Source organism: Dermochelys coriacea, chromosome 7 (assembly GCF_009764565.3).
Source record: "Dermochelys coriacea isolate rDerCor1 chromosome 7, rDerCor1.pri.v4, whole genome shotgun sequence".
NCBI lineage: Eukaryota > Metazoa > Chordata > Testudines > Dermochelyidae > Dermochelys > Dermochelys coriacea.
Window position 1 is genome coordinate 123,581,604 of NC_050074.1, and position 25,883 is coordinate 123,607,486.

The 25,883-nt window shown below is 45.6% G+C and overlaps 1 protein-coding gene across 12 annotated transcripts in view; it reads left to right on the forward strand.

The window, feature by feature from the left end:
* Positions 1-208: 208 nt before the first annotated feature.
* SLF2 (SMC5-SMC6 complex localization factor 2) overlaps positions 209-25,883 on the forward strand; it is a 70,616-nt gene continuing 44,941 nt past the window's right edge. For 3 of the 12 annotated variants that reach the window (XM_043518042.1, XM_043518041.1, XM_043518045.1), the window contains exons 1-2: positions 16,904-16,974; positions 24,885-24,928. In XM_043518042.1, coding sequence (XP_043373977.1) covers positions 16,919-16,974; positions 24,885-24,928 — 100 coding nt within the window. In that variant the 5' untranslated portion in view covers positions 16,904-16,918. Of the gene's footprint in view, positions 361-16,903; positions 17,204-18,487; positions 18,530-24,884; positions 24,929-25,883 lie in introns of those variants that run through there. The other 9 variants (XM_038409120.2, XM_043518040.1, XM_043518037.1 and 6 more) reach the window with 7 other exon arrangements.

The following is a 25,883-nucleotide window of genomic DNA, read 5'->3' on the forward strand; positions in this document are numbered from 1 at the left end:
ACAGAGCAGCATGAAGAGCAGACATCATAATCACAGCTATTACCTTGTAAAGGTTCAAGAATTTCAGTTCCCCACTTACTTCCAGTTTAAGAAATCACTATCTCTGAGCCCCTATTTCAATAAACTGCAAATAAAAAGAACAAGGCTGAGTTGAATTAGCAGATTGTCCTTTTATAAACCACTCACTTTACCCATAATTCTCAGTCTTAACCATCATTTCCTGTCAGTTAAAAAAAAAAATCAACCCCATTCCTTTTTTGTTCTTATAAAGCCTGTTTCAATCCTCATTCCTCTCTCAATGGCAGAGGGAATAGAGAAAGCAGTTTCTGAGCAAAAAAAAAATCACCAGCCCACAAACAGGTAAGAACTGGTCAGTGTGAATGGTTTATTTTAGTATAGTATCAAAAGTTGTGATTACTTTTATTATAATTAGTACCTTTGAAAGTAAAAAAACCTGAACCCCCTTTCTGAGGACTAATATTTTCTACAAGAAAATCTCAAATCAAGTGAACCTTCATTTGTTAGTTGGTAGATTCTGCTGCTGTCTTTGTGATTATTTATCAACAGCTCCTCATTCCATGGGGGGAACAAAATCTTCTTTCTGACTTTTCTGGTCAGTTTTAAATCAGTAACTAAAAATATACATGTGCTGTCCCCTAAAATAATCCTCTTCAAGTCAGATTTTCTGGAGTTTTAACTCTTATTCATTCTGAAGGAAAAAGAACCCCCAAAGTTGTTCTATTAAGAACCCTACATCAAAGGCCTGGTCTATGCTGAAAACTTAGATTGACCTAGCTACATTGTTCAGGGCTGTGAAAAATGTCACTCTTGGGAAAGCTGTTCACTGGGCTAGTTTGGAAAGGGGGAAAGAAAATAAGAGAAAGTGGCTTGGACCTATTCAGACATATTTTGGCAGGTGGCCTCCAATTGACTTGCTTGGCCTGGTATCAAACACAGGGGCCTTCAGAAGAAGGAAAAAAGCTTCCGTTTTCCTCCCTTGGAAATTCTCCTTATTGGGGAGTCTAAAAGGAAACAAACAAACACATCTGAAGGCATAGGGAACCTGCAAACCATATCGCTGAGAAGGCTTTCTTGGCTATGCACCTTGTCTGAATGGTTTCTGCACTATCAAGAACTCAAGACCTGACATTCAAAAACTCTCTTTTTTATAGATCACTGGAAAGATACTATGCCTGTAGCACAGCATCGCATGATATCATGCTGATTAGTTGGTTCATTGAGGATGCTGATGGAAAAGCACCACCTAGGCAATGGCCAACACCACTTATTGTAGCACCTAGGTATTCTTTTAAGGTCTCCTAGTCAATAATTCACCAAGACTGACCCTACTTGCTTAGGCTATGGGATCTAGCTGGAGCACAGCATAAGGTACCATGGCTGTAAGTTTCAAAGAAAGTGCTTCTCCAAAACATGTTCTGACCTGCCATTCAGCTGACGGATATTATGAAAATTAAAGGCAGAAGTGTGGCCTGATATGTTATGCATGAGTCATGCTGTGATACTGGAGGAGGGATTTCACCTCTTTGTGCTGCATTGACACATTTATAAAATAGGAGAGGAAAATATTAAAAATCTTGTTGAAACAAAATGGATTATGAAGTCTGCAGGATGGACAAGGACTAAATTACCCATGACTCTTCACCTATGCATGAAAAGGAGGTGCTGAGATGGGAACATCACAGTTTAAACTATGTTCTGGACTTAGAAAAGCTGAAGACACAGGAGCTGGCAATGTTAATGGTTGTCACAAAGTTATAAATATCCAGCAAAATATTTTATGTGGATGAGAAACTTCAGTGTGGAACATAATACAAACTATCACCCATATTAATATACTTGTGTGTATGTAACAAAGTAGCTCTTAAACTGAATGAACTATTTGAAAAAGAATTAAGGCAGGAAGGGACCAGTAGATCATTTAGTCTGACCTCCTGTATAATGCAGGTTGTAGGATTTCACCCCATTACCCCTCTATTGAGACCAATAATTGTGTTTGGTCAAAGCATATTTTTCCAAAAGGCATCTAGTCTTGATTTGAAAACCTCAAGAGATGGAGAATCTACCACTTCCTTAGTAGCTTGTTTCACTGTTAATCAGCATCACTGTTAAAAAAACATCTGATGAAGTGAGCTGTAGCTCACGAAAGATTATGCTCAAATAAATATGTTAGTCTCTAAGGTGCCACAAGTACTCCTTTTCTTTTTGCAAATACAGACTAACACAGCTGCTACTCAAAAAACTAAAGTGTTCCTTATTTCTCATTTGAATTTGTCTGGTTTCAGCTGCCAGCCTCTTATTGAGCCTTTCTTGGCTAGATTAAAGAGCCCTTTAATAGTCAGTATTTTTTCCCTATGTAGGTATTTATACACCACAGTCAAGTAACCTCTTAATCTTTTTATTAAACTAAACAGACAGTGCTCTTGAAGTCTCTCACAAAAAGGTTTTATCTCCAGCCTTCTGATTATTCTTATGGAAAATAGAGGAACAACCTGAAACTATATATTGCGTTTTCTTTTTTTTAAGAGTGCCTAGCACAATGAGGCCTTTTCTTGTTTGGTCCCTTGGCACTGTATACTAAACATAATTCATAATAAAATAAAGGTCCTGGGGTAGCAGCTTTCTAGGGAAATGGAAGTGATGAGGTAAACAAACACCATTCCGTGACTGCCAAGAAAACAGTTAACTTTCTTGCCTTTTGAAGGACCACAGCTGTCTGCTCTCAGAGCAGGGATATTGGCAAGGGAGCAAAGACAGCTGTGGAGAGGGCAAGAGTCTCCTCCCCATACTCATATGTAAGGGATCAGATAGTGGGGAAGAGGAAAGGATGCAAGCAAATGGGCTGAGATAAACCACCCATTCCTGTGAAACCAGAAGTACCCTGGTAGGATTAATGCTTTTGTTTAATATCTCCTGGAAACTTGGTCAAAGTAAACCACATTTGGCTTGGAATTACTGGCTAGAAAAAGAAGAGGAAGATCTTTCTGGTTGACCCTTGGAGGGGTAGAACTCTGCTAAACATGATCTATTCTATTGTTACCCAACCTACTTTTGACTCAAGCAAGCTGACTAAATTTGAGGTCTTGGGGACGTCCCAGTTGGGAATAGAATTTGAGGGAGTTGGGTGTTTTCTTTGACACGGTCTTATTTACAAAGAACATACAAAGTCCTGCTTTTCCGAACTCAGAAGAAATGCAAACCAAAAGCATAATTGCTTAGGTTACAGCCCCAAGCCTTTTTAGGCAACACCAGAACCAAAAAATTATCTCTAGTTTCTTCCAGGGTTGTACACCTTGCTCAAAGGCTGCAGCTTGGCTGTCTTGCTTTTTGTCTCTGAGGGCAGGTTTACACTACTGCTTAAGTCGATCTAGCTTACGTTGCTCAGGGGTGTGAAAAAGACATACCCCTGAGCAATGCAAGTTACAGTGACCTAAGCACTGTCTGCACCAGTGCTATGTTGGTGGGAGACGCTCTACCTTTATAGCTTTCACCTTTCTCAGAGGTAGAGTAATTATGCCAACAGGAGAGCACTCTCCCGTCAGCATAGTGTCGTCACCAGACGCACCACAGTGGCACAGCTGCATCGGTGCAGCTGCGCTGACGTAGCACTTTTAGTGTAGACCTGCTCTAAGTCTGTCTGTTGTCAATCTGCTTTCCCTTCCCTCACACACACATACGCTTTACCCAAAACAATACGCAGCAAAAGCCCCTCTGTCCACTCAGTCTAGAACTCATAGGTGGGTTCACAACCCCTTTTGTCTAGCTGGGGTCTTTTGATTAACTTGTACTGACAGTTTCATTAATTGTCACACCCAATCGTAAAGAGATTTGTGATCCAAACAAGCACCAGTACTGCTCAGCATAACCATATTAACTACAATAAAATCTACTTTCCTGGACTATGGAACAGGGTGTATTTACTGCTGTCTGCCCTCCCTGTGACAATTACTAAGGAGATACTAATAGTCTATTGAGATTTTAATCAAACAAACTTAATCACCTGCTGCTCTGGGGTGAGCTTACCTTTCTATGTGGAAATTTGATCCTGCAAATAGGAATTGGAGGAACCTTCTGGCCAAGGCAAATGAGGCATAACAGTCTTTCCTAGTTCTATGTTTTCCAACTCTTGTGTATTTTACTTCTGGCCTAACCAAAGAAGCATTTAACATGTCATATTTTTATATGGCTCAACTCTTCTAACTTGTATATTTCTAACAAGGGAAATGTTCTTTGGATGCTGTGCATATATTACACAGCTACAGAATTTGAATTCACTCAAGCTGCTACCTGAAAATAAAAAATTCATAATTGAACGAAGACTGATAGTTTACAGATCATGTTTTAAGTCCTTATGTGAATCATTTTTACTGAATCTGCCTTAAAACACAAAACTGTTTTGAAACTGGGGCATGTGCACTCTCTCTCTCTCTCTCTCTCTCTCTCAAACACACACTGAAAAGTGTAATTGGACTTTAAAATGCTCAATAATTAGAGCGGAGATGCAGCTACGTTCCTTTCAAAAACAAAAAACGAGGAGTACTTGTGGCACCTTGGACTAACACATTTATTTGGGCATAAGCTTTCATGGGCTAAAACCCACTTCATTGGATGCATGCTGTGGAAAATTCTGTATATATATCTTCCTACTGTATTTAGCACTGCATGCATCCGATGAAGTGGGTTTTAGCCCACGAAAGCTTATGCTCAAATAAATTTGTTAGTCTCTAAGGTGCCACAAGTACTCCTCTGTTTTTTGCTGATACAGACTAACATGGCTACCATTCTGAAACCTGTCTACATTCCTTAGTCATTGAAATAAATTTAACAAATTTGTTAAAAGTATTAATCTTGTATATGAAAACTGTGCTTCTAAGAGTTGAATATTATTCAGTATGTATTTTAGAGAGTCACTCAAATGTACAAAGGTTTATTTTGGAACTGTACCAGTTCCAATCAGCTCAGTATTTGAACTATGGATTGGGTGGATCAGAACAAGAATGCTATCTGAATAGTGATTTCAGAGTCTATAGTTCATTATTAGTTTTAGATAAGCAATAATGAAAACATTGCAGGCATCCTCACAAGGGTTCTCACAACAAATTTTTTGGTGGTCTCAGGATCCAGCCACTGCCACTATGACAATTTTTCCTAAAATACTTAATTAACTTTAGGAAAATAAATATGCATATAGACATGTCCAAATCAGTGTAATTTATTTATGTAGGGTTTTTCCAGAATCCATAACATACAGTTAGTTGTCTCTATTTTTTTACTGGACCTAAACAGAATAGAAACACAGATAAGGTGCTTTGCATGTTCTTGTCTTTTGTTGTTGTTTTTTCCCCACTTTTTTTGGTTGCGTTTTTTTTTGACTTGCTAACTAGTAAGCCTGCTTCTGTGAAAAGTGATTTTGTATGATCGTTAATATCACTTTTCACAGCATCAGACTTGCTAGCTAGCTGGGAGGCAGTAAAAAATGATATTAACAAATATGCACATCACTTTTCATAGCAGACTTACTAAGCCCTGGCAAGCCAAGGCTTCATTTGTTCCCTGGATGGGGAGATGGGTAGGGAGGCAGCAGGGGCTGGGGTGATTGGGTGAGGGGCCAGGGGTGGCAGCAGGGGGGCCAGGGGCGATGAGGGAGGTGGTGAGCCCAGTGGCTAGGGTCTGGAGCCCATCGCTGTGTAGCCAAAGCCCAGAGCCCAAAACCCATGGCTGGAGCCTGCCACCACATGGCCAGAGCTGCCGTCTGCCACCCCAGAGCTGAAGCCAGAAGCCTGAGCCCCACCATGCTCAGGAAGGTAGGGAACTCACACTGGCTGTTTGCTCCTCCAGCTTTTGTGGCCCCAGATGGGGCAGGGCCCAACCTCTCCTTGCAGACCCAGGGGAGGGGCCATGGGTGGCAGGTACCATAGGCCAGGGGAGGCTTTGCCTCCCCTAACTCTGCCCATGGCCCTGCCCACGCTCTGCCCTGAGGCCCCACCCTCGCTCGCCCGCTCCCATGAAGCCAACAGGTACTCAGCTTGGGTCGGCATCCTGGAGCTCGGGGTTCATCCGGCTGGCGGCCTGAGAGTCGGCCAGTGCTGGGGCCAGCCAGTGGCCAGGGGTTGGCCTGGGTGTTGGCATGGCTGGCGGCTTAGGACTCAGTGGCTGGGGCTGTTTGGCCAGAGCTCCTCTGGCCATGAGGGGTGGGGGCACCTCAGGGCTCCAGTGGGATGGGAGGGGGGCACAAAAGGGGTGGAGGTAGGGGCAGGGCCTCAGGTGGAAGGGGTGGGACCGGGGGGCTAGCCTCCCTGAAGGGGGCAGGTTACATGCTACCCATAGGAAGGGCCACTTCTTTGCAGTCTCCTTTCCCCCCCCCCCCATCACTGCCCAGAAGGCTGTCTGCAAGAAAAGCCCCTGGTGGCTGCATTTGAGACACGCTGACTAGTAACCCTTTACTGCAATCCTATGTGTCTCAAAAGATCACTGACAAAGAAATTGATGTGAGATCCTGACATGAGTGGAAGCGTGGAGGACAAAGGGGCCCAAGCCAGCTTCATGAAGTAATCGGTGCAAAATAACAGACACTTACAAACACAAAATGCAACATTAGGCATTCCAGGTCTCTGGCAAGAGTGGAGTACAGTGAGAATGCAGGGGAGGCAAAAGGCAAATTCCAATAAAAGCAGTTACTGTACCATAAGACATTGTACACCAGCTGTTTTCATGCAGTAGTGCTTGTATTGATGACCACAGAAGTAATCCAGTCACGGTTACTGAATCCATTCAGTAAAATTTAACTTTTACCATCCAATGAAGTTCAGGTTTTACTTAACTTCTGCATTAAAGGGACTCTGTATCCATGTAAAAAGAAAAGGAGTACTTGTGGCACCTTAGAGACTAACAAATTTATTAGAGCATAAGCATCCGATGAAGTGAGCTGTAGCTCACGAAAGCTTATGCTCTAATAAATTTGTTAGTCTCTAAGGTGCCACAAGTACTCCTTTTCTTTTTGCGAATACAGACTAACACGGCTGCTACTCTGAAACCTGTATCCATGTAATGGATGAATTAAGGATAGAATACCAGTCCATTAAACACCACGTTGTATGCTTTAAGAATCTTTCTTTTGCGTCTTGATTGGGGGCGGGGAGTCCACAAAGCAGCGGCCCTTCCCGTGGGCAGCATGTTTAGTTGACAGATTTGCATTTATAGGCTACTCTTCCACACAAGCCCACACTGGACTTCCTGTTCAGTTATTTCAAACTCTGCCCAGTGGCATCTGTCCTTATGCAAATATGCCAGTGTGGCTTTGCCATTTAAACTCATGTGATCATTATATAATATTTTTGTGTATGCTTGCTGTTATCCTTTTGCACTCCACAGTATCCATTTTGAAATTCACTTTTTCTTTATTTATTTCCAGTGTTACAACTTGATCTGTTGTACAACTGTGTTTTATAGAGACACCAAAAAAAAAAATCTTTGAATCAGGAGAAATTTCTCCTTAAGATGTTTATTAATTCTGTATTTTGCTGTCATATTTCTTTGCAGTTTGTGAAGGCTGATAGGCTTTTGCAAAATACATCAATTAAAAGCAACCCTGACTCTACACCCTTTATGCTGGACACCTTTGTGTTGCAATTGCCTCCATATTCACTGCAAATAAATCTGTTCTTTGCTATTCACGTGCCCTTCTATCTTTGCCTTTTTAATTAGTTGCGCTTCTATTTCATCACTGATTGCTAACCCTTTCATTAGGGAAATATGGTTTTCACTAGCTCTACAAATATCCACTGTTAGCACAGTTAGTTTCTTGCAATAATGTTGCTTTGACTTGTTATGAATTTATCACATAATCTGGTTTCTAATTAGTATATATGATCAAAAGAGGATCTTAGGGATAATGGTAGCATGACAAATGGGAATGAGGATATGGAGGCAGATATTACCATATCTGAGGTAGAAGTGAAACTCAAACAGCCTAATGGGACTAAATCGCGGGGCCCAGATAATCTTCATCCAAGAATATTAAAGGAATTGGCACCTGAAATTGCAACCCCATTAGCAAGAATTTTTAATGACTCTGTAAAGTCAGGAGTTGTACCATATGATTGGAGAATTGCTAATATAGTTCCTATTTTTAAGAAAGGAGGGGAAAAAAAAGTGATCCGGGTAACTACAGGCCTGTTAGTTTGACATCTGTAGTATGCAAGGTCCTGGAAAAAATTTTGAAGGAGAAAATAGTTAAGGACATTGAAGTCAATGGTAAATGGGACAGAATACAACATGGTTTTACAAAAGGTAAATCATGCCAAACCAGCCTGATCTCCTTTTTTGAGAAAGTAACAGATTTTTTTAGATAAAGGAAATGCAGTGGATCTAATTTACCTAGATTTCAGTAAGGCGTTTGATACCGTGCCACATGGGGAATTATTAGTTAAATTGGAAAAGATGGGGATCAATATGAACATCAAAAGGTGGATAAGGAATTGGTTAAAGGGGAGACTACAACGGGTCCTACTGAAAGGTGAACTGTCAGGCTGGAGGGAGGTTACTAGTGGAGTTCCTCAGGGATCAGTTTTGGGACCAATCTTATTTAATCTTTTTGTGCCGAGATCAGTAATAAAAAGTGGGAGTGTGCTAATAAAGTTTGCAGATGATACAAAGCTGGGAGGTATTGCCAATTCAGAGAAGGATCGGGATATCGTACAGGAGGATCCGGAAGACCTTGTAAACTGGAGTAATAGTGATGACATTTAATAGTGAGACGTGTAAGGTTATGCATTTAGGGATTAATAACAAGAATTTTAGTTATAAGCTGGGGACGCATCAATTAGAAGTAACGGAGGAGGAGCAGGACCTTGGAGTATTGGTTGATCATAGGATGACTATGAGCTGCCAATATGATATGGCTGTGAAAAAAGCTAATGCAGTTTTGGGATGCATCGGGAGAGGTATTTCCAGTAGGATAAGGAGGTTTTAGTACCGTTATACAAGGCACTAGTGAGACCTCACCTGGAATACTGTGTGCAGTTCTGGTCTCCCATGTTTAAAAAGGATGAATTCAAACTGAAGCAGGTACAGAGAATGGCTACTAGGATGATCCAAGGAATGGAAAACTTGCCTTATGAAAGGAGACTCGAGGAGCTTGGCTTGTTTAGCCTAACCAAAAGAAGGTTGAGGGGAGATATGATTGCTTTCTATAAATATATCAGAGGGATAAATACAGGAGAGGGAGAGGAATTATTTAGGCTCAGTACCAATGTGGACACAAGAACAAATGGGTATAAACTGGCCACCAGGAAGTTTAGACTTGAAATTAGATGAAGGTTTCTAACCATCAGAGGAGTGAAGTTTTGGAATAGCCTTCCAAGGGAAGCAGTGGGGGCAAAAGATCTATCTGGCTTTAAGATTAAACTCGATAAGTTTATGGAGGAGATGGTATGATGGGATAATGTGATTTTGGTAATTAAATGATCTTTAAATATTCACGGTAAATAGGCCTAATCCCCTGAGATGGGATATTAGATGGGTGGGATCTGAGTTACCCAGGAAAGAATTTTCTGCAGCATCTGGCTGATGAATCTTGCCCATATGCTCAGGGTTTAGCTGATCGCCATATTTGGGGTCAGGAAGGAATTTTCCTCCAGGGCAGATTGGAAGATGCCCTGGAGGTATTTCGACTTCCTCTAGCATGGGGCACGGGTCACTTGAGGGAGGATTCTCTGCTCCTTGAAGTCTTTAAACCACGATTTGAGGACTTCAATAGCTCAGACATAGGTGAGGTTTTTCGTAGGGGTGGGTGGGTGAGATTCTGTGGCCTGCATTGTGCAGGAGGTCAGACTAGATGATCAGAATGGTCCCTTCTGACCTTGGTATCGATGAATCAAATTCACATCTTATTTTACTTCATTTTATTGCATAGATTTTCTTTGCATCTTGTAAAGAAAACAGTCCAAATCCTCTCAGGTGGGGAAGTTAGATGCATAAATAGCTTTGATAATCTGGGCCAATGAGCCTTTTCCCAGTGAAATCCTTTCATGGATGAGTGTTCTTAAAAATTCTCTGACTATCTAGCTGTTCCCCTCCACATTTCCAATAGAATGTATTGTAGATCTCATGTGTCTCTAGGCCTTCCCCATGTAAGAGTATGGAGGAGTTCACTCCATACTCCCACGACTTCTCTTCAATATTGCCATTCTTCCAGGGAAAACTTGGAAGCATTGTAATCACTTCCTCTAACTCTCTGCCAGATTCCCTTCCATACTGAAGGAGTAGGGTGACTTTATTTGCCTCACTTTTGCCACAAGTCATTTTTCTTCAGACACCACATAAGAATGACACACATCACTGCTGGGACAAGACTGATCTTTGTTTCTTGGCCCCAGTCATATGACATGGTTTTACTAGTCACATGGCAAAGATTAACCACAAGCTGCAGTGGTTACTGTTTTACCTGCTGAAGGGGCCTATTAGGATTTAGGGTTGCCAACTTTCTAATTGCACAAAAGTGAACACCTTAGCCCTGCCCCTTCCCCAAGGCCCCGCCCCTACTCACTACATTCCTCCTCCCTCGGTAGCTCACTCTCCCCACCCTCACTCACTTTCACTGGACTGGGGCAGGGGGTTAGGGTGCGGGAGGTGGTGAGGGTTCTAACTGGGGGTGCGGGCTCTGGGGTGGGGCCAGAAATGCAGGGTTCTGGATGTGGGAGGGGGCTCTGGGCTCCAGCTGGGAGTGTGGGCTCTGGGGTGGGGCCAGGAAAGAGGGGTTTGGGGTACAGGAGGGGGCTCCAGGCTGGAAGGTGAGGCCAAGGGATTTGGCATGTGGGAGGGGGCTGGGCTCTGGGGTGGGGATGAGGGAGCTCTGGTTTGGGGGAAGCTCAGGGCTGGGGCAGGGGCTCAGGCTTACCTCAGGCGGCTCCCAGTCAGCAGCACAGTGGGGCTAAGGCAGGCTCCCTGCTGTCCTGGCACTGCGCTGCACCCTGGAGACAGCCAGCAGGTCCAGCTCCTAGGCGGGGGCACCCAGGAGGCTCCACACGCTGCTCTGGCCCATAGGCACCTCCCCTGCAGCTCCCATTGGCTGCGGTTCTTGGCCAATGGGAGTGCAGATCCAGTGCTAGGGGCAGAGGCAGCACGCAGATCCCTGTGCCCCCCCTGCCTAGGAGCCAGACCTGCTGGCCACTTCTGGGGCACAGCACAGTGCCAGGACAGATAAGGACTAGCCTGCCTTAGACCCGCAGCACCGCCGACCGGACTTTTAACGGCCTAGTCGGTGGTACTGACCGGAGCCGTCGGGCTCCCTTTTTGACTGGGCGTTCTGGTGGAAAACCAGACACCTGGCAACACTAATTTAGGATAGTAGTGATTTGCCCTTGTATGCAATCTTTCAGATATTCTCTGTGGAAGTCTTCCACCTGCAACCTCATTTCTCCATCACTGGTTCTGTCCTTTTGTCTTTTAAAAAATTAGCTTTTTCCATCTCAGACCTAAACATTCTGTGAGTTTCCTGGTCCTCTTCAGGTTAACAAAAGTATCTGCTCTCGTTTTCAGTCTGATTCCCTTGTTGAAATAGCAGGTGGTCACTTCTGGATGCCAGGTCCCTCTCTTGATCTGTGATGGCTTTGATGTTGTATTTCACATCAAAACCAGGAACAGGTTAATAGGCTTATTAATGATACAAACAACCCTTGGAATAACAGAGTATGATTTAAAAGCAAACATTCCTGTTTACTCGGGGATTCAAAATAACAAGAATATAAACCAACACTATCTTAAATTCAACATACAGTTGGAGAGGAGGTTTGCATTAATGGCCGAGTGGGAACAATGAGTGCAGAAGTGGGGAGGATTGGAGGACTAATAAAGATTACACATTGTAGATGACAGGCATCCCCACAATCTCTGTGCTGTGAGTTCCATAAAGGGAAAGGAAGGCAATGTTACACCTCTATCAATAGAGTTTCAGAATGAACAGGTTTCACTGTATTTTGAAATTGAAAGCAAATAGAAACTGTCCAGGAAACTGAGATTCCTTCTTTCTTTGTGATTTCTGATACAGCTCTAATATTGGGAATTTCAAATGCATAAACTGTTAATGTGGTATTTTAGGATTATTGACTTTTTACAGGTGATGTGGCAGAAGCAAGAAATGCATTAATGTAATTCAGTTTTTACTTAATGACTGTGGAATTCAACTATACTTTCTGGAGCCTGAAGCAGATTTCCTCCCAGATTGACAATGGTGTTTTAGTTTCTTTGTTTTTATTTTTTGCCTGGGAGTATTTTTGCCCTTCTCGGAATAAGGTTTATTAAAATAGCTTTATCTAAAAGCTTAAATTTTGAGAAATTACGTAACAGATTACAGGATTATGGCCAATCCATTCCAGATGTTAAAGGCCCTTAGGCAGTGTCTAGTTCTTCACTATGATTTATCTGTAATGTGACTAGTCCATCTGGGGCTTCCTTGTGGACTATTAGCCAGAACAATAGCATCTTGGTTTTGCTGAATAGCAAAGGCATGACTAATTCTGGAGACAGAAATGAAATTTATTTCTATGAATGTCTTGTGTAACATCATGTATTGTATAGTGCTGACTCCACTCCAAAAGCTTAATAGTTTTCCAGGTATTTAACTTTCTCGGTTTTTGACTGTTTGCTTTTTTTGGGGAGCAAAATGCAGAAATAGATGTTTTAAGATTGAACAGTCAGAATACAGGAAACATTAATGAAAACAGAAAGCTAGGGGATTGGACAAGAAGTTTTAAGCTCCTATAACTTCTATAACGCAAGACATTATGAGGTAAGCTTCTTTTAACTGTTTTGCTTAATCCAGAGAAAAGGAATGTGAAAGTGCAGAGACAGGTCTAAAATAAGTAAGTCAATTTAGTGCTCTGGTTGGAAGAGACTGGGAACATGAGATTCCTCATTCTCCAGTAGTAAATAATGTTTAGGGTGATCTGATTAGCTACTCTAGTTAAAATGAGAATTAATTAAAATAAAGAGGACTATCAAGTGTTGTATTAACTCCTATTTACACCTGTATCTGTGCCTTTAAAGAGTGATGCCTACATCTTTAGGGTTAAACCTGCTGTTGTATGGGCATGTTAAATGTCATGCATCTTTAGTGTTTACAGCTCTCCCACTGAAAATACTTGACTGATACAATAGTAGACAAATGTTTCCTATCTTCATGTTTCCCTCACTCACTCTTTGCCATGATTACCTTCTCTTTTCAGTTACTCTAATTCAAGTACTAGCCAAAAGATATCACATCTAGTCTGTTCAATAAAACAATTGCTGTTTTTTTGTATTTTCATTATCTTTTCCTTCAGATGCCATATGACTAACATGACATCATAACCTCCTGCTGCCATTAACCTCGGTTTGAATCTATTTGGCCTTTGCAAAAACTGCAGTGCTCGCTCTGCAGTTTTCTTCAAACAGATTGGTTTACTGTATGTCTGGCTTTGGCTGGTTATTTGACAACTTATTTACATACTGCCACCAAATCAGTTTCAAAATACTGTCAGTTGTTCAAGGCTGAGAATTCTAAACTGAAAGGAAACTGCAATCTTCATACTATAATTTGCACTCCCATCTCCTCAAGAGAATTTCAGAAATAATTCCTAATACTTCAATTCGTAGCCTTGGGCAGGAAGCTTTTTGTAAACTTTTAGTTAAAAATGAATTCAGGTATGCGCTGTCACTTTTATTCAAGCAAATCTATACAATAACAAGACCAGAGGCACCAACTTAATCCTAAAATATCTCTCAAGAGTGAGTGTCAACATGGACATAAATAGTCTATTAAGCACCTGTTTTTAATATGGTAGTGCCCAAGGATCAACCATACTGTGTCAGGCATTGTACAAACTGTAGTAGACAGCTCTTGCCCCAGAGTGTCTATCTAAATAGACAAGACAGACCCAGGATTAGCGAAAGGGATAGAACCAGGGGCGCTGGAAGGGGGGAAGCAGGAGGCCATGTCCTTGCAACTTTTTACTGGCTGTAAGGGTAAGCAATGGGGGGTATGGGAGGAGAGGAGTGAGCGAGCAGGGGGCAGGGACTCAGGGGCGGGGGAAAGGCAGGGCAAGGCCTCGGGGGGCCTTGGTTTGGGCGCAGATGTCCCCACCCCATTTTTAGGAAGCATCTGACGCTCCTGGATTGAACACATAAGAGGAGTGTACTATAATGGCAGCAGATGTCGTGTTAGTTCCACAATATTTTTTGGGTGTGGTCTCCATTAGGAGGAGGTAAATTAAATGGAAAGAAAATAAATGAAGGGACATGGAAGAAGAGAACAAGTGGGCTCGGACAGAAGTGGAATGAAGTTGAGGTGAAGAGACTGATGGAGGGAGAGGGTTGGAGCAAACAACTGATCAGCACAGGGCAGTCTATTTTTTTTTTTTTTTAATCTGTTGTAATGTTCTCAACACCATAATATCTAAGCCCCTTCCAGTAACTTCTGCCTTAAATAACAAGACAATACATCTGTCATGTGGTGGTGGTTCTCTAATCCTCTTCCCCAGAGAGAGAAGCATGTACAACAGTGGGTCTTGTTTTGGTAGGGTTTTCGGTTTGTTTATTTTTGTTGGAGAAGACATGGTCAAAGATGTCTTGCACTTGAAGCAGAAGGTCCTTGGTTCCTGAAGGAGTTCATTCCACAGGCTCGGCCCAGCCCCTGAGAAAGTTCTGTCTCCTGCACGGACAAGCTTTACCCATAGCGTGGAGAGTTCCACTGTGCCAGAAAAGTGTAGTTGTCAAACACTGTCTTCACCTCTCATCATCTTTAGATCTTTCAGATATCCTAGGCCCAGGCCATGGAGCTCCTAAAGATAAGGATTAAGACCTTGAACTTGATTGAAAATTCTATGGGAAGCCAGTAGAGAGAGGGTAGGATAGGTATGATGTGCTTGCTGTAGCCTTTGTTGCTGAGTTGTGCTTCACCATCTGTACTAGCTGGAGTTTATTAAGCTCTGAACGCTTTATGCCCAGCTACACTGCATTGCTGTACTCCCACCAAAAAGTGACAAAAGGTGTGAATAACAGGCCAACTCACCATGATGGGATGCAGTCTTAGCCAACCAGAGACGATGGAAAGCATTACTTGCAGAAGTGGCTATGTGAGATCTTAGAGTTGGCAAAGAATCCAAGCGTGCTCCTAAACTGCAGCCCAAATTGATTGATTGTAGGTACTGTATATATCCTGAACCAAAGGAGAGTGCACTGTACCTGCAAACCCTTCAAGGCCAGTCAAAACTCTAGAAAGTTTTCTAGATGTCTGCTTTGGTTGCTTCTGTAGCTGCTCTTACCAGCTAGAGTCTCTAGTTCCATCCTCTGCAGTTTTTCCCCAAGGCCACATGGCAGGGATTCACCACCTTGTCCTAGTTTTTCCAGAATTGGGGGGAGGGGGGGAGGAGGCAGGTCTCCACTGCAGTTCTGGTTCTTGGGAGGATTCTGGCTGTTTCCATTTTATCTCCTCAATCCCCAGTGCAGCACCCTTGCTGCTATGTTAATGCATGGCTTACCTCCTGTTACATTAAACCCCAGTCTTTATGCTGTACGTCTTGGTGGTGGCAACTTATGGCTGCCTCTGCTGCTTAGCCAAAGGCCTTGGCCTAAGAACAGGGCCTCAGACTGTCACAGTAAGAGAAGGACCTTACACCGGCAGACAGTGCTTTTGATTCTTGCTTTTATACCTGTATAACTAGCCAAGTGATAAGAATACACCTAAATTCTTAGAGTATAGGTCTTTACAGACAGGCCTGAATATCTAACAACTGGTGCTAGAGGTTGCTGGTTATGCTATTGATTTCTCTGAGCCTTTGGCTAAGGCTTGAGGTCTTTGTCTATGCCCCATGGACAACCATTCGTGTTACCTACTCGGTGCATCAGACTAGTATAAAGCCCGTGCCTAGAAAGGCACTGTTTGCTTCAGGCAGGGGTAACCTGGGAGGAAAGCTTGGTCGAGTGGTTGGATGCTCCTCTAGGATTTCAGAGAGATGGGTTTGAGTCCTGCTTTGTCAGAGGCTTGCTGTGTGACCTTGGCCAAGTCATTTATTCCATTTTCCAGCCGTGAAACAGGTATAACAGCATTTCTCTGCCTCAGAGGGGTGTTGTGACCCTGTGAGGATAAATGTATTAGAGACGTGGGTACTATAGTTATGGGAACCATACAAGTACCTTAAACAGGCACATATGGGTTTTGCACTGGTGGCTGGCCACCTCTGCCTCTATCTACACGAGGTCAGTGCACCCCAGGGCTGAAGACAGTTGCTCACAGGAGCTTTGTTTGCACGAGAGGACCCCACTACATTGTGCCCCTATGACAGCTGGAAGCACTGCTCTTGCTCTGTTTAAATTTGCTGGTGGCCCTACATGGAGGGTGGGGAATCTGTGTGTGGCGCTGGACCGCGGCGAGAGAGGAGGCTGCTCGGGGTGGGGCCAGTCTGGGAGAAGGGGGAACCAGGCAGGGGGGGTGCTGACTGGCCCCCAGCTGGAAAAGGCCGTAGGCTGGGCTGTCAGGGCAGGGCCCCAGCAGTGAGTGAGCTGGGGGGTGTCTGTCCCGCCAAAGAACCCCAGCGGCGGGGGGGGTCATACTCCCCTCACACAAGGACGGAGCCTCCCACCCGCCCCTATCGCTTTGTGAGGCGCAGACGACGCTTCGCGCGCGCAATAGAGGGACCGGCGCGAACCTTTCCCGCCCTTCCCCTCGCGCGCCGTGCACGGACCAATGGGAGAGGCAGCACGAGGCGAGGCCGCCAGGCTCCTCCTCTCCCTCCCCCCCTCCCCCCGCCCCTATCCGTTGGGAGGCGGAGCCGTTTGGGGAAGCTCTCGCTCAACGCCTCTCCCCCGCCCTTACAGCCTAGCAGCCAATCAGAGGGACCCTCGGTCTCTTGTCCCAGCCCCCCCCATGCATGGTGGGAGCCAATGGGAGAGTTCGCGCCTCGCCTACGCAGCCAATCAGAGGTCTGCACGCCGGAAGGGCGGCGGCGGCGCTCACGGCTGGGCGGAGCTATGGGGAAGGGCGCGGGCGCGGCCCTGGTTTCCTCTCGCGCCTGGGCGGGGGCTTCCGTGCAGCCGGAGACATGACCCGGCACCGCGGCGCTGGCGCCTCCGCACAGGGTTCTCCCGGGGAGACTCCCGGCCGCCATTTTAAGCCGGCGGCCGCCGGGAGGGAGCGCGCCCGAGACTGCAGGTACCGGCGGGCAGGACCGGGGCTCTGGGGCGCGGCAGCGCGTGTAAACAAATGTCCTGGCCCGCCCCCTCTCGGCGGGGGGGTGACACCCCCCCGGGAGACCGCAGCGCCCAGCGTGCCCTGGGGGGCGCTGTGTCTCCCCCCCCCCCCCCGAGACCGCAGCGCCCAGCGTGCCCGGGGGGAGGGGGGGTTGTGCCTCCCCCCCCCCCGAGACCACAGCGCCCAGCGTGCCCGGGGGGAGGGGGGGTTGTGCCTCCCCCCCCCCCCCGAGACCGCAGCGCCCAGCGTGCCCGGGGGGAGGGGGGGTTGTGCCCCCCTCCCCCCGAGACCGCAGCGCCCAGCGTGCCCGGGGGGAGGGGGGGTTGTGCCCCCCTCCCCCCGAGACCGCAGCGCCCAGCGTGCCCGGGGGGGGGGGTTGTGCCTCCCTCCCCCCCCGAGACCGCAGCGCCTAGCGTTCCCGGGGGGGGTTGTGCCTCCCTCCCCCCCGGAGATCGCAGCTCCCAGCGTGCCCGGGGGGAGGGGGGGTTGTGCCTCCCTCCCCCCCCCGAGACCACAGCGCCTAGCGTGCCCGGGGGGAGGGGGGGTTGTGCCTCCCTCCCCCCCCCGAGACCGCAGCGCCCAGCGTGCCCGGGGGGAGGGGGGGTTGTGCCTCCCTCCCCCCCCGAGACCGCAGCGCCTAGCGTTCCCGGGGGGGGTTGTGCCTCCCTCCCCCCCGGAGATCGCAGCTCCCAGCGTGCCCGGGGGGAGGGGGGGTTGTGCCTCCCTCCCCCCCCCGAGACCACAGCGCCCATCGTGCCCTGGGGGGAGGGGGGGTTGTGCCTCCCTCCCCCGCCCGGAGACCGCAGCGCCTAGCATGCCTGGGTGGATGTCTCTCTTCCACCCCCCCAGGAGACGGCAGTGCCCAGCATGCCTGGGGGGGTGCCTCCCCACCCCTCCAGAGGAGACGGCAGAAGTCGCCATATGCTGCTGCATCTCAGTTTTTCTCGGAGGATTTTCCCATATAGACATTTGCAAGTGCCCAACTCAGAGGAAAGTAAGTTCTGTAGTCGGCTACGCTCCCAAGTTCCACCCACTTGGGACACTGTCAAAACAGACAGCTGCCTTCTGGGCTTGGTTTGGCCTTCGTGAGATGCAAAGTGCATCTCGTGGTTTAGGAGGGCTGTTGGACTTGCCTCTGTGGAGCTCTGGGTTGTTGCTTATGCAATTCCCGTGTTCATCTGGGTGTTGGTGGTGCTGCAGTTTTTCTCACAAGCAGGTGAAGAATTGATAGTGTTGCTTAATAACCGGTGCTGATGGCAAATGGATCTCTCCACTCTTCGGAGGGTGGTAGGTGATGGGCTAGCTCTTTCTTTACTTTTATTTGGTGCCAGTGGTTCTGATAACACAGGATGGCTGAATGGCAGACTTGGGAGCAAATTGAAAATGGTGGCTGGCCCAAAAAGTACTAATTCAGGAAGTCAGTCATACTCCGGTGTGCAGAGGTTGCAGCTCTCAACATGTGCTGGTCTGTTTTGAGTCCAGGAAGAATTGTAGCCATTCCAGAGAACTGGTCTTAAGAGCTCAGATCAAAAGAGAGAGCTTCTGTTTATCTTTAACTCTAGTTGGCCTGTCCCGGATATGACTAATACCAGCTCATTTTATTGAAATCAAAGCAACATGAGGGTGGCACCAAATGAAACTTTTTTTATACCAGCTGGGTTCATCTGTCCAGCTGTTTGTGTAACCCATGCTTGCTTGGTGTGGTGCTGTGTCCCCCTCTTGTGGCACCTAGCCCTGCTAGAGCAGGGGTTCTCAAACTGGGGGTCGGGACCTCTCAGGGGATCGTGAGGTTATTACATGGGGGGTCGTGAGCTGTCAGCCTCCACCCCAAACCCCACTTTGCCTCCAGTATTTATAGTGGTGTTAAATGTATAAGGGGGGGGGGTCGCACTCAGAGGCTTGGTATGTGAGGGGGTCACCAGTACAAAAGTTTGAGAGCCACTGAGCTAGAGATTGGTGAGTCTGCTGCAGTCTTAGGTAAGAGCCATATGGCTTTTAGTTTATGCAGTTGAGGCTCATACACTAAGCTCCCGAGGTCTCAAGTTCAATCCTGCCCACTGATGACCAGGTTCTATTGGTGTGACACTTGCAATCAGCTGAATTCTGCTGATGACTTGGTCAGCTCCATCCCAGATTTCCTGTATGTGACAGACTTTCTCCTACATGATGGAGCACCTTATTTTGCCCTTCTATTTCCTTTATTTTTCTTCCATCTTAATATTACCTGTTTTGGAGGGAAAACAGTTATGGTTTCATTTTCCTCTCTGTATGACTTCCTGTTTGGGAAAGTGAAACTGATCTATGTGGCTTTCCTTCTTTGTGAGGCATTCAGATGAAAGTGGTTATTTTGAAAATGTGTGTTGGCCAACTTGCATCCTGTTATTTTGCAGACTTTGAAAAGACTGTCATGAGATGGTAGGTGTTAAAAAAGCTTTCAGGAGGACAAAACCAAGTCATCACTCCTATAGATATATTAGTTTGAGATGCTCCATTGCGGCAAGGGCAGATGTTTGATACCCTGCTCCCATTTTGTGCAACTGTGCTTTGTCTGATGGAATAGCAATATTGGTGCTGCTGCAGATTTCTTTAAAGATTAAACATGGATCTTGCTGGATCTGAATAAGATGGATATAGATAATAAATACTTCGGAAGGGCTGTGGGCCCTTATGTTCTTAGGGTATTAAACATTCGTTTCAGTGATTAAAAGTCCTTTTAAAAGGAACTTAGGCTTGTGCTGTTGTTTCCTGTTGTATGAGATATGAAGAAGGCTTGAAAAGTGTGTGAGATGGGTTGGTTGCCCCCTTTTTTTTAAATTGAAGGATTTTGTTTGCTGCTTGTCTTATTATCAGGAATGTTGAGTAGGATCATCCCAGTTGTGTGTGGGGTTCTCCTGAGTCCTTTTTGATGGTCTTGGATTTATTGTGTACTTGCACATTAATTGAAAGAGAGCTTTAGTAAAGGCTTTTTTCCCCCTTGAAAACATAAATAAATTGAAGTAGGTGTTGACAGAAACATTTTAAAGTCTGACTGAAAATCTTTCCCCTCTCAGTTACTTCGTTCATTCTTTTAATTATTGTGACACTGTCACTTCACTAGTTCTCCATCTTCCAGGGCTGGTGACCTAGATTTTCAATGTTTTTTGGGTTTTTTTGTTTTTTCCTAGGGGAGGCAAAAATGCACTGCTTCCCCAAATACGCACAAACCTATGCATCCTTTTAGGTTTTTACCCCCACTGAGTTATTTGTCTTTGTCGTGTATCTAATATACTCCGTTGTCTGAGAGAGGATATTAGTCTTGAGTGATCATTGACCTATTGATAGGACAGATACTATTGCCCATGGTTACAAAAGGCAATGTGTCTTTAAGGTCTATCCTCCTACCCTTTCTATTCTAAATTTTACAGTGACATTAAAAAAATAAAAATGGATGGAAAGAGCAAATACCAAATAAAATTGCATAGCATTTATTGTTTTAACCCTGGAAGAAAAGCATATATACTCAGGTTTTTCTGTCCCTTCTTTTGGACTGAAGTTTCTGACCACTGTTTCTTCAGAGTGCAAGGGCAGGGAAGATGGTACTGCTGTGGGCCTGCAGGGAGAAGGCTGGAGAATAGAGCTTCCTCCAAGAGCCTGCCTTCTCCTGCTGGGTGAAGCAAAGGTGGAAGATCATTAATTATCAGAATAATGATGATCAGGGCTTTTTATGTACTATTCATGACTTGTCTATCTTGATAGGAGAAAGTAATTTTACATACTAAGTATGGATTTTCCCCCAAGTGTGGCTGTGATGTTACATCTACCCTAGATGTTAGCAAGAATACATAGTTATTATATGGTCATATAGTCTGGTCACAGCAATTGAGAGTATACTCTGAAATTCAAATTTTAATTTAACCCATTTTAAATTAACGTTGGGTGCAGGAAATTTCCCATGTGTGCACCTTAAAAGCAAGTAAATAAAAAGTTGGTGTTTTTTTTTAAACATGAGGTTTCTTCTCCAGTCTTTCTAAAAATCAAATGTAAAAATTAATATATTAGTACTCTTACAAGGTGACTGAAAAGTGCTATAAACTTAAGTATGTTCCTAACTCTAAATATGTGGGTACTGTAGTGACACTTTTCGGAGTAGCAGCTGTGTTAGTCTGTATTTGCAAAAAGAAAAGGAGGACTTGTGGCACCTTAGAGACTAACAAATTTATTAGAGCATAAGCTTTCGTGAGCTACAGCTCACTTCATCGGATACATTTGGTGGAAAAAAACCCTTTTAAGTTTTTTTTTTTTTTTTTTTTTCCCCCCCCCACCAATGCATCCGATGAAGTGAGCTGTAGCTCACAAAAGCTTATGCTCTAATAAATTTGTTAGTCTCTAAGGTGCCACGGGTACTCCTTTTCTTCTTAGAGACTAACAAATTTATTTGGGCATAAGCTTTCATGGGCTATAACCCACTTCATCAGATACATGGAGTGGAAAATACACTAGGCAGGTATAAACACACAGCATATGAAAAGATGGGAGTTGCCTTACCGAGTGGGGGGTCAGTGCTAACAAGGCCAATTCAGTTAGGGTGAATGTGGCCCATTTCCCACAGTTGACAAGAAGGTGTGAGTAGCAACAGAGGGAAAATTATTTTTTGTAGTGACCCAGCAACTCCAAGTCTTTATTCAGGCCTAATTTGATGGTGTCAAGTTTGCAAATTAATTCCAGTTCTGCAGTTTCTCGTTTAAGTCTGTTTTTGAAGTTTTTTGTTGTTGCTGAAGAATTGCCACTTTCAAGTCTGTTGTTGAGTGTCCAGGGAGATTGAAGTGCTCTCCTACTGGGTTTTTGAATGTTACAATTCTTGATGTCATATTTGTGTCCATTGATTCTTTTGCATAAACTGTCCGGTTTGGCCAATGCACATGGCAGAGAGGCATTGCTGGCATATATCACATTGATAGATGGGCAAGTGAATGAGCCCCTGATGGTGTGGCTGATGTGATTAGGTGCTATGATAGTGTCCCTTGAATAGATATGCGGACAGAGTAGGCAATGTGGTTTGTTGCAGGGATTGGTTCCTGGGTTAGTGTTTCTGTAGTGGCGTGTGTAGTTGCTGGTGAGTATATGCTTCAGGTTAGGGGGCTATCTGTAAGCGAGGACTGGCCTGTCTCCCAAGATCTGTGAGAGTGAGGGATCGTCCTCCAAGATGTGTTGTAGATCCTTGATGATGTGCTGGAGGGGTTTTAGTTGGGGCTGTAGGTGAGTGGCATTCTGTTATTTTCTTTGTTGGGCCTGTCCTGTAGTAGGTGACTTCTAACCCAGGAACCAATCCCTGCAATAACTGCGTTGCCAACTCTGTCTGCATATCTAACTTCAAAAACAGACTTCAATGAGAAACTGCAGAACTGGAATTAATTTGCAAACTGGGGAAGGGGGTTGTTGGAAGGTTACAGATTGCTGTAATAAGCCATAAAATCCAGTGTGTTGATTGAGTCCATGATTTTTAGTAAAAAGAAAAGAAGTACTTGTGGCACCTTAGAGACTAACAAATAGTACTCCTTTTCTTTTTGTGGATACAGACTAACGCGGCTGCTACTCTGAAACCCATGATTTTTAGTGTGTAGCAAAAATTTTAATTTAAGCTCCCAGGCTTTCTTTTGAAAGTATTGTGCTGGTTTCCTTTGATAATTAGGACTGATAGGTCAGAGACAGGTTTCAGAGTAGCAGCCGTGTTAGTTTGTATTCGCAAAAAGAAAAGGAGTACTTGTGGCACCTTAGAGACTAACAGATTTATTAGAGCATAAGCTTTCGTGAGCTATAGTGATCGCTTTGTGAAAAGCGTTCACCCACATGTGGTGATGTGTTTTGGTTTTTTTTGGTCTCATCATTTTTCTCTGTGAGTGCATCTGACAGCATAGTGATTGTCTGGTTTCACCCACGTAGTTGCTATTGGGGCATTTAGTGCACTGAATGAGGAACACCACATATTGTACTAGGCATGTGTAGGAGCTATGGACCTTGAATCATTAGAGATAGGGCATTGCAGCATCTCTAGTGTTACTTCACAGTGTGGCTGTTCTAGCTCATGCTAGACTCAAAAGGAGTAAATTGAGTGCACTTATACTGAAGTGGGAAGGAGCAGAATTGTAAAGGTCTTGAATGATAGGACGAGAAGCTTGAAGTTGATGCGTTGGAAGAGTGGAGTCGGTGGAGGGATTCAGATAGGGGCATGATGTAATTATTGGATAACAAAGAGAGAAGGCAGTGTATTCAGAGAGGAGGAGGCTGCAATTGTAAATCAGGAATGTTTTAAAAGCTATACCTATCTCCAGAGCTTGATCAACAAGACTGGTTGGTTGACATTTTCAGAGTTGAATGCGGGGGTTTTAGCCACACAGGTTCAATTGAAATTAATGGAAGCAGTGTAGGTAAATCCCCTCATCAGCTTTGAAAATCTCACCCTTAAAAAATGACCACTTAGTACCAGTGTTCCCTCTTTATTCCAAACATAGGTGGGAAAGATTATTTTGTTATGTGCACATCACCTTTATATCAGTGCGCATAACAAAATCCATGTGGTAGGGGTGGGGCTGAAGGGATTGGAGTGTGGGAGGGGGTGTGAGGGCTCCGGTTTGGGGTGCGGGCTCTGGGGTGGGGCCAGAGATGAGAGGCTCAGGGCTGGGGCAGAGAGTTGGGGTGCAGGGATGTAAGAGCTCTGGCTGGCGGTGCAGACTCTGAGGTGGGGCTAGGTATGAGGGGTTTGGGGTGCAGAAGGGTGCTATGGCAGGGAGAGAGGACTCTCCCCAGCCCTCTCCCCACAGCAGCACCTGGGCTGGGGGAGAGAGGCACCTCTCCCTGTCATGGCAGCTCCAGGGCTGAGGCTTCAGGATGGGGGCCCTCCTGCGGGTCTGGCCAGGGCTTGGTTCGGGGAGGAACACCCTGTGACAAGTCCAGGCTGGGGCCGGGCCACGCTGTGCTTCCCCGGCCCTGGCTGGGCCCGGGCCCCGGCATAGTTGGGGCTGCGGGTCACCCTGGCCAAGGCAGGTCAGGGCTGTGGCATAGTTGGGGTGGGGGGCTGCCCTGGCTGCAATAGGTTGGGGCAGGTCCCCGAGCAGGTTCCCTTAGTGCCTCCGCGGCACTAAATAGGCTGCTGTGTGGCCATACAGCTTGCAGAGAACTTAGCTTAGTAATTTATTTATAAAAAGAAGAGGAGTACTTGTGGCACCTTAGAGACTAACAAATTTATTTGAGCATAAGCTTTCGTGAGCTACAGCTCACTTCATCGGATGTATGGATGTATCTGATGAAGTGAGCTGTAGCTCACGAAAGCTTATGCTCAAATAAATTTGTTAGTCTCTAAGGTGCCACAAGTACTCCTTTTCTTTTTGCGAATACAGACTAACACGGCTGCTACTCTGAAACCTACTTTATTTATAGTTTCTCATTCCATTCGGAGTGGGAAAAGGAATGATGTCGTCTGCTTGTTTTTTTTCAAGGCTTTATACTGGACAGAATGCTATTGGAACTTAGTTTTGACACTTACAAAATTTTCTATAACAAATGGGTAAAATATTACAGGATTTCAGTTTTATCTGTATTTCTTACGACAGCATTGATATTATGAAAACTGTATATTTAGGCTATAATACTTCTGTTTCCTTTGCAGAAATCAGTCTATTACAGATTTCTTCAAACCAGCTCCAAAACAAGGTAAGTTAATCATTGTTATGAAAGATCTTTCGTACATGATTTTTCTTAAATTATACAAGTGCAGAAATCTAATTAAACTTATTTCCAGCTGCGATACTTCTAATCTATACAAGACCTTAGCTCAGGGGTGGGCAAACTATGGCCCGCGGGCCGGATCCAGGCAGTTAGGGCATTGGATGCGGGCCGGATCACCACCCTCGTAGCACCACGGGCCCCGCTCCACTTCCAGAAGCGGCCCGCACCACATCCCTGCGGGGGGAGGACGGGATAGCAGAGGGCTCTGTGCGCTGCCCTCGCCTTCTGGCACCGCCCCCTGCAGCTCCCATTGGCTGGCAACGGGGAACCGCGGCCAATAGGAGCTTCGGGGGAGGTACTTGTAGGAGAGGGCAGCGTGTGGAGCCCTCAACCCTCCCCAGCCCTCGGGGCGCAGAGACATGATGCCGGCCACTTCCAGGAGCAGTGGGGCCTGGGCAAGCAGAGAGCCTGTCTTAGCCCCGCTTCACGCTGCTGCCACCCCGGAGCTGCTGCAGGTAAGTGGTGCCGGTCCAGAGCTTGCACCTCAACCCCTTGTCCCAAGGCCCCTCCTGCATCCCAATCCCCTGCCGTGAGCCCCCTTGTGCACCCCACACCCCTTCTGCGCCCCAACCCCTTGCCCTGAGCCCCTTCCTGCACACTGCACCCCCTCCTACACCCCGCACGCCCAGCCCTACATTCATGGCCTTGCATGTAATTTCCCCACCCAGATGTGGCCCTCTGGCCGAAAAGTTTACCCACCCCTGCCTTAGCTGTATAACCAGATGTGTGTGTAATGTTGCTGATCAAATAGGTCCGATGTAACCCTGCGTGAATTCTAATAGGGTAATAATGGCAAGGTTACAAATTTCCTTTCCATTGAGGCTAGTTAAGCTAGATTGTGGATAGTAACCCAAGCTGTGGCTCAGTTTTATTTTTATGT